The 13371-nt window shown below is 47.4% G+C and overlaps 1 protein-coding gene across 1 annotated transcript in view; it reads left to right on the forward strand.

The window, feature by feature from the left end:
• Positions 1-828: 828 nt before the first annotated feature.
• SRL (sarcalumenin) overlaps positions 829-13371 on the forward strand; it is a 29264-nt gene continuing 16721 nt past the window's right edge. The window contains exon 1 of the mRNA XM_083151950.1: positions 829-877. Within this exon, the coding sequence (XP_083008076.1) occupies positions 829-877 (49 nt within the window). The remainder of the gene's footprint in view (positions 878-13371) is intronic.

Consider the following 13371-nt stretch of genomic DNA (forward strand, 5'->3'; position numbering starts at 1 on the left):
TTAATCTTTTATGATATTGGGCATTATGAACGATATATCGTTAATAATATCATTAGCGTTCATATTGTTAATCATATATCGTCTAATCATACTTGCCTACCACCTCCTGGCCCCCCGGAAGGGAGGGCATGGCTCCTGCATGCCCCTAGAGCCCTGCGCGACCCCCCCCCCCAACTCTCCCCCGGTATCCTCCAACCCTGCCGGTCAAATACCGGCTGCAGGTTTATGCAGAGGGGGTGGAGAAAAAATGACATAAATCACATTGGGGGTGGAGCTTGATGACACCTGGTCCTGCCCCCAGAAGCACTGTTGTAATTCTACAACCTGGGCTTCTCCCGGAGAGGAGAAACAAAAAGTTGGGCATCTAATGCAGTGGCAGATTCAGAGGGAGGGGGGGGGGGGGTGCACCAAAGTTCAAATAGGGGAGCCACACCCACTGCCAGTGAGACAGTTTGGAATGACAGTTGGTGTCAGTGGGTGTGGCTCTCCTATTTGAATTTTTGAACTGTGCTGTAGCCCCCCCCCCCCCCCTGGATCCGCCAATGGTCTAATGAGTATGGGGCTTTAGATATTAGACATTATCTGCCCCTCATCTCTTCTTGCTCCTGCTGCTTCCACTAGCACACGTGTAGCCAAATCCTGCTGGAGCAGCAGAATGCTGTGACGTATACATTGTATAGAGTTGTGCGGAACTACAATGAAATACAATCCGGATAGGGTTGCCTAGTAACACTGGGCTATTTACTGATGTGGCTTGAAGGTGTAAATCTGCATCAGCCTAGCAACCAATCACAAGTTGGCTCTCACATATCTTGTGCCAGGTTGTCAATGACAGGAAATATCTGCCATGGCTTCGGGTTGGACTTGCAGCTTCTGGGTAATGTTAGGGCAGATAGTGGTCAAATCCTAATGAAATATGGCACCATTTGCTGTATATCCCCTAGTTATGGTCCTGCGGTACTGCGACCTGATGCAGCAGGGGTAGGTGTGCGCTGATGTGATTCGTTGCGCTATTCCCCTATGGAACTCCCCTTGTCTCCCATAGCACGGAAGCAACTAAAAAAGTAGCAGGCTTTTATCGCAGGATGGCCTTGTTCATGCATACTATGGCCAGTACGCATGTGCAGTCTATCGATAATCGCCCAGCCTGGTCTGAATTCAGCCGCAGTGTGACACCCCCCCCTGGAGCCGCCACTGTTCCTAACCCTTATGATCTTCCCTAATGAACGTGCCCAGCCCGACTCCAGCTTGTCGTCCTGTAGTGAGTGGGGATGTGTGTGTGATGATACTAGTAACTGCTGACTCAGCCATGTTCTGCTGTCTCATCCCTTACATTAGTACTGTGCCTCTATACAAGGAAACAGATACAGATCAGTGTCTTGTGTTGTAACTGGATCCGAAATGATTTTGCTGAGATCCGTGGTTTTCTGTGTTAATGTTTTCTCTAGCACACGGGTGTCAAACACAAGGCCCGCGGGCCAAATCCGGCCCTCCAGACCTCGTCATGTGGCCCGCGCAGCCGCCACCACCCACCCCCGCCTGGCGCCGATTACATTACTGCGGGAAGCCATCACAGTGTGAGTGTCACATCACATTCAGTGACACTCACATGACGACTCGAGACTGAGAGACATACCTAACAACGTGAGGAAGCCGGGTGACACAGTCACTCCGCCGCTGCGCTCGCTGGGAGGAGGAGGGAGCAGGACAGTGGACACAGACTTGTTAGTGTCACTGTGTGACGTGCCCGACTCCTCCCCGGCTCCTCCTGCGGGCAGCGGCTACGGCGCTGCCATGTGTGACACACGCCCGCCTGACAGCAGTGCCAGTGACACCGTGACGTGCATGCTGCTGCGGCTGCCTGTCGGACTTGGACGTCGGCCCGGCGGTGAGCTGCCTCCTGCCTGTGGTGCCGCGCTGCGCAGCAGTGGCATCAGTTGGTTCAGTATATTTACTGTAAGTTCGGCAGTGGGGTGGGCACAGTTGTGTTGTCTCTTGTTGTCCAGACCAGTCTGTCCAGTCCAGAGTCCGTGGCCGGGCAGGCAGAGAGCCAGGCCAGCAGCACACAGCCGCAGCCTGGCCCACAAATCTGCAGTGCGGCTGTCTGTGTCCAGGGTCATTATCATTATCTGTCCCACTGTCACCACCAGTCCAGAACTCTAGCGAGAGTCCTGCGAACCCAGAGGCCCAGGTCACCTGCTGGGCGATCTGACGTCATGTCACTGTGCCCTGTCCCAGGCCCCCAGCCAATCTCCCTGCTAGTTATTACATGACAAACGATGAATCCTGGATACATGTAGTGGATCCTATAGCGGACATGGGGCCTAATTCAGACTTGGAGCGAGATGTCAAATGTCAAATGACCGGCCGTTCTGTGATTGGCTGAGAGAGCTCTCAGCCAATCACAGAACGGCCGGTCATTTGACAGCTATTTTGAAAATCTAATAGCCGCCACTGTGCGTCCCGTCCCGCAGCGGCAGCGCTGCTATTTGTGACCACAGCATGCCGGCCAGGTCAGCATCACTCGCCGCACCCGGCGGGAACTTATTTGTGAGCTGCCGCCCGCCCCCACTACAGCCGGCCAGGTCAGTGTGTCTGCCCGCCGTGCTCCCCCGCCCCCCGGTGTCTGCATGCATATGCCTGACAGGTGGGCAGGCATATGCATAGCATACAGGGAGGTCGGATGATCTTATGTGCTGACCGTCCGACCTCCCTGATCCGGTCCGATGCGCACGGGACCGCGCATCGGATCGGATCATATATCACACACCTGCGATTTTGGGGCGATTTCATTCGGTTATCGGCCCAAAGTGCCGAAATCGGATGAAATCGTCCCAAAATCGTATAGTGTATGGGGGCCTTAACTCTCTCTCTCTCTGCACATGTTACATCTGCCCCACCTGCAGTGCAGCATGGTTTTGTCCATTTTCTAAAAAGTTGCTTTGCGATGAGGATTGAGTTAAGCCCCAGGTGTCACATTTCTAGGCCACATACAAGTTTGCCACTAAAATGACATTGGGACAACAACTTGCAAATGCAGCTTAATACTTCATGGGTAACGGCGATAACGAGGTAGAAAATCATTGCTTGTGTTTCTAAAAGACATCCCTGAGGGGAAAATCACTAGTTACAATTGTGTTAGCATTCAAATGTTCCTAATTTGCTATCCAGCATTGTGCTGCCCCACGGATCTTGCTGCCTGAGACAGCTGCCTCCTGAGCGCCTGATGACAGAACACGCCTGGTTAATCAGGTTATGTCTCCGGCTCGGTTTTGTTAAGGATTCTTCATTTAGGATATGTGTCCTGTATCACTAATGTCTGTAGGCTGGAGGGACTGGGCTTCTGTGTGGGCAGAGAGAGTTAAATTTGGGTGGGGTGTGTTAAAACTGAAATCTAATTTGCAGTGTAAAAATAATGCAGCCAGTATTTACCCTGCACAGAAACAAAATAACTCAAACAAATGTAACTCTCTCTGCACATGTTACATCTGCCCCACCTGCAGTGCACATGGTTTAATGCTGGGTACACACCAGCACGATGCTGCTCGTGAGCAGGTCGTCACAGGAAAGTACGACCCAGTCACAGGCTGACGGAGCCGCAGAGCCGCCGCCGACCGGCACAGAAAAAGCCCCTGATGTGATTGCGATCCGATCGCGCCCCGCACCCACTACACTGGTCGTTTCTCAGATCCTACATGTTGCAGGTAGGATCTCAGAAAAGACCTAACGGCCCAGCGGGGCCCCGCATCGGATTGGGATTGCATCGAAACAGCAGCGAAATGGCCCAAAACATGGCCGATTTACATACAATCGGTCGAGATTGTATCTAAATTGGCTCATTTTGGGCCAAATCGTCCTGGTGTGTACCCCACATTACCCATTTTCCAAATTTGTACTGCAATCAGATCTGAATACAGGCCTTTCTGAGGTAAATTTACTAAGATGGGAGTTCTATTGAAGATGGGATGTTGCTATGGGAAACCAATCAGATTCTACTTCTTATTTATTTAGCAACTTCTAGAAGATAATATATATAATGTGATTGGTTGCTATGGAAAACATCCCATCTTCAATAGAACTCCCATCTTAGTAAATTTACCCCTGTTTGCCTGTGGTTGCCGCTCCTGCGACCAGCGGCTTCTCCGGCGGTCAGCTGTTTCCCTGCCTCTTCCCCCCGGTAGTATCTGATTTTCTCCCGGGCTTCTCCCGGAGAGGAGAATAATAAAGTCGGCAAACCTGGACTATTAATGAATGTTTTTCCCAATTAGCTAACCACATCAAAAGGTATTCGCTGAACCTTCTACCTTGACTACCCACCCGGTGATGTTGGTGACATCGGTTTAGGTGGTTCAGCAATAAATACACATTCAACGAACGTGAGCGCACCAAAAACACAATCAATTCATTAACAAACATCTATAATCAACTGGGGGTCAATGTGTTTTCTTTTGTTGTTTTGGGGGGAACAATGTGTATGCTTTCTATGTGGGGACCAATGTGATATTTGTGAGACAAATTTACTTTACTTTACTTGCTTTATTTTTTGTACCTGTGGGGACTAGTGTGATTGTTTTTTTCATATAGGCGGCAATGGATTTGTTATTTTCCTGTGAGGACCAATGTGTTTTTCCCTGTGAGGGTTTGATGGTGTGTCATGGCAATTTTAAAATGTTGTTTGGTGTGAGGCGAGTTGAAAGAGGTTGAACAAAAATGCTGGTATACAGTTTACTAGATGTATTATGGTCAAGGCCAGTGGTCAGGTCATGTTGGTGTGTAGTGTCCTATGTCAGTATAGGGTGTAATAGATGTATTATGGCCAGTGGTCAGGACATATTGGGGGTGTAGTGTCCTATGTCTGTATAGGGTGTAATAGATGTATTATGGCCAGTGGTCAGGACATGTTGGGGTGTAGTGTCCTATGTCTGTATAGGGTGTAATAGATGTATTATGGCCATTGGTCAGGACATGTTGGGGGTGTAGTGTGTCCTATGTCTGTATAGGGTGTAATAGATGTATTATGGCCGGTGGTCAGGACATGTTGGGGTGTAGTGTCCTATGTCTGTATAGGGTGTAATAGATGTATTATGGCCAGCGGTCAGGACATGTTGGGGTGTAGTGTCCTATGTATGTATAGGGTGTAATATATGTATTATGGCCAGTGGTCAGGACATGTTGGGGTGTAGTGTCCTGTGTCTGTATAGGGTGTAATAGATGTATTATGGTCGGCGGTCAGGACATATTGGGGTGTAGTGTCCTATGTCTGTATAGTGTGTAATAGGGTGTAATAGATGTATTATGGCCAGTGGTCAGGACATGTTAGGGGTGCAGTGTCCTATGTCTGTATAGGGTGTAATAGGGTGTAATAGATGTATTATGGACAGTGGTCAGGACATGTTGGAGTGTAGTGTCCTATGTCTGTATAGGGTGCAATAGATGTATTATGGCCAGTGGTCAGGACATGTAGGGGTGTAGTGTCCTATGTCTGTATAGGGTGTAATAGGTGTATTATGGCCAGCGGTCAGGACATGTTGGGGGTGTAGTGTCCTATGTCTGTATAGGGTGTAATAGATGTATTATGGCCAGTGGTCGGGACATGTTGGGGGTGTAGTGTCTTATGTCTGTATAGGGTGTAATAGATGTATTATGGCCAGTGGTCAGGACATGTTGGGGGTGTAGTGTCCTATGTCTGTATAGGGTGTAATAGGGTGTAATAGATGTATTATGCTCATATCATGTGATCAGAACATATTAGTAGGTAAGATTTGGTCCTGTTGCCTTTATATATAATTTGTACATTACTTTCTCTGTAACAAGCCAGATACTGACAGAGTTTGGGTTATGGGACCACCATGTGTGCATCTAATCTGCCACTGAACTGCTAAATGTTTGGAGTGTCTAGGATTACAGAAAAGATATATAGTGTTTAGTGCCTCACTGTCTCCTGTGTTATTGGGATTCCCTGTTGGGTCGTAAGGGCCTTGACGGTCCAAATCATCTAGAATGACCCGAAGGCTGCCAGCAGTGGCCGGCGCTGGCATGCAGACTGTAAGTGGAAGCATTCGGGGAAATTTACTTCAGCTGTAATAAACTCTTAGATGGCATATTTCAGGTGCCACAAGGTCATTACATCGCGTGATGCCCTCGCTCCTCATTTTCTGCCGGGTTCTTCGCGCTCTTATGTTATGGCTGGGTTGGTAAATCCGGATACGTATTCGGTAGCATAAAACTTATATGAAGATCATGGGTGAAATGTAATAGGATGAGAGAATCAGAAAGTGAGAGGTTTGCTAAGAAATCTCCAGGTTTTTTTTAAAGCGGCAATAATTTACACTGCAATACCAGTCTGATTTTGCAGTGTAAATGATTGCCGCTTTAAAAAACTGGAGATTTCTTCCCAAATCCCTCACTTTCTGATTCTCTCATCCTATTACATTTCACCCTATATGTCTTTTATAGGATGTGTCTAAAGTCTGAGAACCAGATTATACCCAAACATATAAAACAAAGCAGTATAACCTGTTAGGCAACATTATATGTACTGGAAACATAATAGTTAGAGTTATTTTGAATCTAAAGCTATCACCACTCGTCCATCCCCTATTGGAGCCCGCATCCTGGCCGTTCTGCTGAGTTTATGAAATATTGTCTGTTGCTGCGGGACAATTGACAATGTCCGCCCAATAGCTGAATAGATTGCAGCATCAACATTACTAATGTATTAATATAAGTGACAGTGGGATTCGGATTCATTCAGCCAACTAAAGGAGTTCCCAAATCCTTCTCATCAACTTGCAGCAGCGGTCAGGCACCTGCGAATGATCCCCTTTCTTGTGATCAGAACTGACGCTTTTTGCCATAACATAACTTTTCTACGCGGACACGCCCCCTTTCAAATCCTGTCCTCTTCCCCTCAAGGCAAGAAATGGTCATAAATACCATATGGGAGCCAATTGGAATGTGCAAGGTTGCGTAATATTATGTTTTGGTGCGTTTGCGCATTGGAGTAACGCGTTTCGCTGGAAAAGCGCAATTGATGTTGGTTCCCATCCCTTTTTCAGTGGCTTAATGCGTATTTTACCCTCTCAATTCATTTTAATTTCAAACAAGTATGGCTCCCCACGATATATATTGTCACCAGACAGACCCAGATTGTGATTTAGGCCGAAACACCGTTCCAGGGAGTGATAGTGAATGGACATGATTTCAAGAACAAAGGAGAGGGACATTTTGACAGCAGGTTTGGATGTACCCTTGCTCGCCCTTGGGTAAATTTAGGATGCTCTCCCCCTGGCCTGGCGTAGCTAATGATTCTAGTCAGCATGCTAAGTATGGAAACACTGCTGTAACTGGACACTGACCGGCTCAGAACGGACAGATCCCTATTCTCCCCTTCTAGCGAATCCTCTGCCCTATCTGTCCCTGCATGGTAAACTTCTGCTCACCCCCTCCCACTGCACTGTCACACTTGCCCGCAGCTGCTGGCCCCTCAGCCTGTCACACAGCACAGTTGCAGACAGTGACTGATTCCTTTTAAGGTTATATATATCACACAGGCCTTACCCAGTCAGGAAGGAGCCAGCTGGGGCTTATTCTGGAGGAGACTAACTCCTCTGTGGTCCAGAAGATGCTTCTGCATTTAAAGGGGAGGAAAACTCCCCACAGACGTTTACAGTTTGTGGGACCGCTGTATTTTGTGGCTCCGTTAGTTCTGCTCAGCTGAATAAGATGAAGTAACCTGTAAATAATGAATAAGATTTGGTTGCTTGTAGTATTGGGAGATTACACAGTGACAGCGGCTCCGGAGTGTCACTTGCAGAGCTATGCTACACAAATATAGAACTACTCAGAAGTCGGATAAATGACTAATTTGTGACTGTCCCTGCATCATTGTACTCAGCCGCTGGGACTTACATAGACACTGGTGGCCACTGCATTGGTGGCTCCAGAGGAGGAGCTGCAGCACAGTTCAAATTCAAATAGGGAAGCCACACCCACTGCCCGTGGGTCAGCTCAGAATGGCAGTTGGTGGCAGCGGGTGAATTTTGAACTGTGCTGCAGCCCCTCCTCTGGATCCGCCACTGGTCATAACTATCAGCGCAAATGTAGTTGCTGGAAATCATCAGATGCATCTGTGTGCACGCACAGGTCTGAATAGGTTCGGTATCCCCTACATGCCAGCAACACACTCACATCCTCCATATCCTGTGCTCAGTTACACACACACTCAGCCGTGGGTGAGACACATACGGCTGACAGATTTGTGCAAGGTTGTGGTGCTTCTGGTATACTAGGCTGGAGCTGTGGCAGGACAAGTACAGGCGATAGATGTAAGACAGGCATGTCAAAACTATGGCCCTCCAGCTGTTGTGAAACTACACATCCCAGCATGCCTTGCCACAGCTGCGCTAATATGGAATGCTAAAACAATGGCAAGGCATGCTGGGATGTGTAGTTTCACAACAGCTGAAAGGGCCTCAGTTTGGACATGCCTGATGTAAGAACTGTCAATATCGTAGCAACTTGTGTAATCTCCCACATGGTTTGAGATCTACCATGCAATTAGATATCGCCCAATTTTGACACATTGGTGCTGATGTCTTTAATGTCTTCATTCACCAACAGTGTCACCAATAATAGGAAATCAACTATGGGGAGGAAACACAGTAGGCATAGTAGTCAGCATTACTGCACCACAGCAGTGAGTACTTGGATTCAACTCCCACCATGGCTCCAACAGTGTGGAGTTTGTATGTTCTCCCTGTGCTTGTGTGATTTCCTATGTGTGCTTTTATTTTCTCCCCACAATTCCAAAATATACTGGTAGGTTAATTGGCTTCTGACAAAAATCACCCCTCGTGTGTAAGTGTGTGTATGTACATACGGTAGGGAGCAAAGGTGTATATAGATGAGAGGTCGTTATGGAGAGAAGCGGTATAAGCGCCGGTATGTGCCATCTGCCCGTGTCATTATTGGCACCGGAGCGCCCCAGGCGAGTCGGGGTGGGGGCACCCCGGTGCCGGGGGGGGTGGTACCTGTGTAAAAAAACTTGCGTCCCCGGCATCCCTGCTGAGTGCTAGTTATTTTCTATTCACTGTAGGGACCCCGCCGGCCGCGGCCAGCTTATACACAATAACAGCGCCGCAGGTTCCCCTGGCGGCACGGACACCCCTGCACGCACCAGCACTGCAGGGACGCCGGGGACGCAAGTTTTTTACACAGGTACCACAGTTCGCTAACCCTCCATGCTGGGGGTGAGGGGCGTACTGCCGCCCTCCAGGTGCCGGCGCCCTAGGCAAATGCCTAGTGGTGGCGCCGGCCCTGATTGGCGCTGCTCTCTACCAGATAGCATACCGATATGCAGAAAAATAAGGGTATTGTGTGGGTATAATGCATCTACTCCATAGAGCAGGCATGTCCAACTTTGGCCCTCCAGATGTTGTGAAACTACACATCCCAGCGTGCTTTGCCATAGTTTTGCTATTAGAGAATGCTAAAACTATTGCAAAGCATGCTGGGATGTGTAGTTTCACAACATCTGGAGGGCCAACGTTGGACATGCCTGCCATAGAGTATAAACTCCGGAGCAGGGACTGATGTGATTGGCCAAATGTTCTCTGTAAAGCGCTGCGGAATATGTGTGCGCTATATAAGTACCTGGCAATAAATACATTTTTATAGGCCACTGCATTGATAGCATTCCTGCAGGCCATCTCTGTAGTGAGAGGGATTCTGGGTAATCAGCACACAGGACGAATGACCTGACCTGACATCCACTCATAACTGCAATCTGACAAGGGGGTGCCCCTATCACATGCCACGGCACTGGCACCGCCGCCAGGAAGACGGATTTCGTCATATTGATGTCACTGTGTCTCTGGGATTTGGGTCAATGAGACTATTACATAACAACTGCAAAGCTTGGAATGAGTCTTATAGTGTGTGTGTGGGGGGGTGGTCTCCGTGTTTGTGTTTCACGTAAATAGTAGTAATAGTAAACCATCAATCACTCCCCCAGGTGCGCGAATCCGGGAAATAATGTATTACACCGTATACCACTGCACCTGTTCTTGTCTTACTTTTTTTTTTAAGGCTGCATTAATAGCACAAAGCGTGGTACGCACCCTCAGTGCTCAAAATGTCCTTTAAAAATAAATAAATATATATATATATATATATAAATAAAACGTTTTGTTTAACCCTTTGAGTGCCAACATCTCTGTGAGAGATGCACAAAATATCCGCTAATAAATCCCTGCATCTCTCACATTTGTTATATAAATTCAAATAAAAAAAAAAAATTGTGTCAAAAAGATGATATTCCCTATATACAGTAACATTACAGGTCATTATGAGGAATACAATTATTTGCATGGCAATTTTCACACCAAATTTGACAATTTCACTTGGCACTCAGAGGGTTAAACAAAAATATACTGATCACACGAAATATCAGACGAAAAGTAATCTACATGTATGTCCATTTAAGCGTCAAACAAGCTGGATATGAACATTTTTGGAATGCTGGAAATGACCCACGCTGAATGGGGGGAAACATTTATTACTGACTATGGGCAGAATTCAGATCTGATTGCTCATCTGCCAAGTTGCTGATGACTGTGAGTACGTAGCATTTTTAAAACACAGTCTGTGACATGTCAGGCAGGAGCTGATTGGCTGGTTGTTTATCACTCTCCCTTTTATCACTTTTTGAAGCTGAGTGCATCTGGCCCATTGGCTGATCAAGGCCGGCACTGATGTCACACGACCTCCCTTAAAACACCGGGGCACGTCTGTTTTTTTCTGACATTCCCAGAAAATAGCTGGTCCCCACCCAAAAAAACCCGGCTTCCTGTCATTCAAGTTGCGAGAGGATTGCGATTAGATCCATTTGCTATTTCTGTCGCTGTTAAGGCTTGTGAATGCGCGCTAGGATGACATCGATTAATCAAGCTCTGGATTGTTTTAGATGGCGTTAGCTGTTGTAGTCCATGTTACTAGAGATTGCTCAGTTTACCAGGAGATGGATCTGCAGGATCCCCTCCCTGACAATAGCTGCGCACATATATACTATAAATAGGCTGATGCATTAGAGGCGGTATGGAATAGTGTGTATGTGATTGGAGTTTGAGAGTGTTTTGCGATGGCAGCAGAAGTGGTGGCGTGGCACGTGCCCGTCTGTCTGACACCGGCTTTATACACAGTACAGCTGGAAGTGACAGCGTTTGTGTCTGGGTGGTGAGTGCCAGCGATCTCTCAGACACAGGCTGCAGGATGAGGTTACTCCGATGCCCCTGGGGTAGGGGAATCTCCTTTCTGAGTGTCAGCATCTGTTTTTAAAACATTAATTATGAAACATGAAACCGGGGAGATCCCCTCTATAATAACAAGAGATCTTCACGGCTTGGCACATCTTGGGAGTCGCTTAAGAAGAAGGGGCTTTCCCATGCGGCACGAGCGCTACGTGTTCTCCTACTGGGGAGAAAGGGGGAGGCCCGGTGTACAGGGGACATATTTATACGCTGCGTGCAGTATATAGGTACATTCCTTTCCAGCATTGCGCTTGACGCCGGGATTTGATGACATGCATATGGAGGGTGACATATATTGGGCCTGATTCACAGCTGATCACAAAAGCTAAATCTTTCTCAGTTGGATAAAACCATGCTGCACTGCAGGTGGGGCAGATGTAACACATGCAGAGAGAGTTGGTTTCTGCAAAGTGCATCTAACTGGAGTTTGGAATGAGTCCTCACCGGCAACATTCTTGGTGGTCCAGCAGCAAATAGAAAGTGGAAAGAGTGAGGACCAGATGTATCAAGCTTCAAAAAGTGATAAAATGGAGAGTGATAAAGCCAATCAGATCCTAACTGCCAATTTACAGGCTGGGTTTAAAAAAATGACAGGTAGGAGCTGATTGGCTGGTTGTTTATCACTCTATCACTTTTTGAGGATTGATACATCTGGCCCTTACTCTTTCCACTGCATGTACTTGCTGCTGGACATCCATGAATGATGCCGGTTAGGAGCCATTCCAAACACCAATTAGATGCACTTTGTAAATAAGAGCTGGGACCCCTGGGACATATTGTAGTCCCTGGCTGAGGAGGACCCTAGTCACCTGACAGATATGGCATGGTTATACCACTGGACTCCTGACCCAGGATCCATGATGTGTCTGTTTTATACGTCTGACCTCTGGGTGCCATATTTTCAGACTAAGTAATGGTGAAGAAGAGACATATTTTTAGGATATCTCCCTGTTGGTGGCATAGAGGTCAATGCAGTGACCTCTCCCTGTGCACTCTGGGGGTCATGTAACAAAGAGAGACTTGCTATTATAAGAAACACACACAAATACACACACACACACACACACACACACACACACACTCTCACACACACACACTCACACAATGGGCGTCATTACAGATTTCTCTTAGTTAATTGGCCTCTTACCTGCATTGTAATAATGTTTCCTCAGTGATGCCATTAGGGTGATGCAAAGAGGTGCACTGCATAGTTGCCTACCCTCCTGCATGAGACTCCCTGACATAGCAGCAATCTCCCTCTCTCCCTCATTAGTCTAGCAATCTCCATCATTTCACCTAGCCCACATTACACTGTTACATCATAGTTACCTCCCCTCCTGCATTCTGCAGTAGACTCCCTGACATAGCAGCAATCTCCCTCTCCCCCTCATTAGTCTAGCAATCTCCCTCATGTCACCTAGCCCACATTACACTGTTACATCATAGTTACCTCCCCTCCTGCATTCTGCAGGAGACTCCCTGACATAGCAGCAATCTCCCTCTCTCCCTCATTATTCTAGCAATCTCCCTCATGTCACCTAGCCCACATTACACTGTTACATCATAGTTACCTCCCCTCCTGCATTCTGCAGGAGACTCCCTGACATAGCAGCAATCTCCCCCTCTCCCTCATTAGTCTAGCAATCTCCCTCATGTCACCTAGCCCACATTACACTGTTACATCATAGTTACCTCCCCTCCTGCATTCTGCAGGAGACTCCCTGACATAGCAGCAATCTCCCTCTCTCTCTCTCTCTCATTAGTCTAGCAATCTCCCTCGTGTCACCTAGCCCACATTACACTGTTACATTTTTTTGGGGAAAAGGAATGAGAGATAGATACATTTACATTGAATCATCAGCGCCGTTACCAATTATAGTAGCTCTTACTAACTGCTTTGGGGCTCTTCTACATTTTTATACAAATCATTTTGGGTGACAAGCCCCCTCAATGGAGCGCTGTGCAAAATTCTGCTACCAACTATAATCTCCCTGAAACTAGTTTTCAAAAGTAGGCAAGTATGGTGCACTGATATCTCTGTACTCACAGGTAGGGAGCAGTA

Source organism: Crinia signifera, chromosome 7, assembly GCF_055691185.1.
Source record: "Crinia signifera chromosome 7, ASM5569118v1, whole genome shotgun sequence".
Lineage (NCBI taxonomy): Eukaryota > Metazoa > Chordata > Amphibia > Anura > Myobatrachidae > Crinia > Crinia signifera.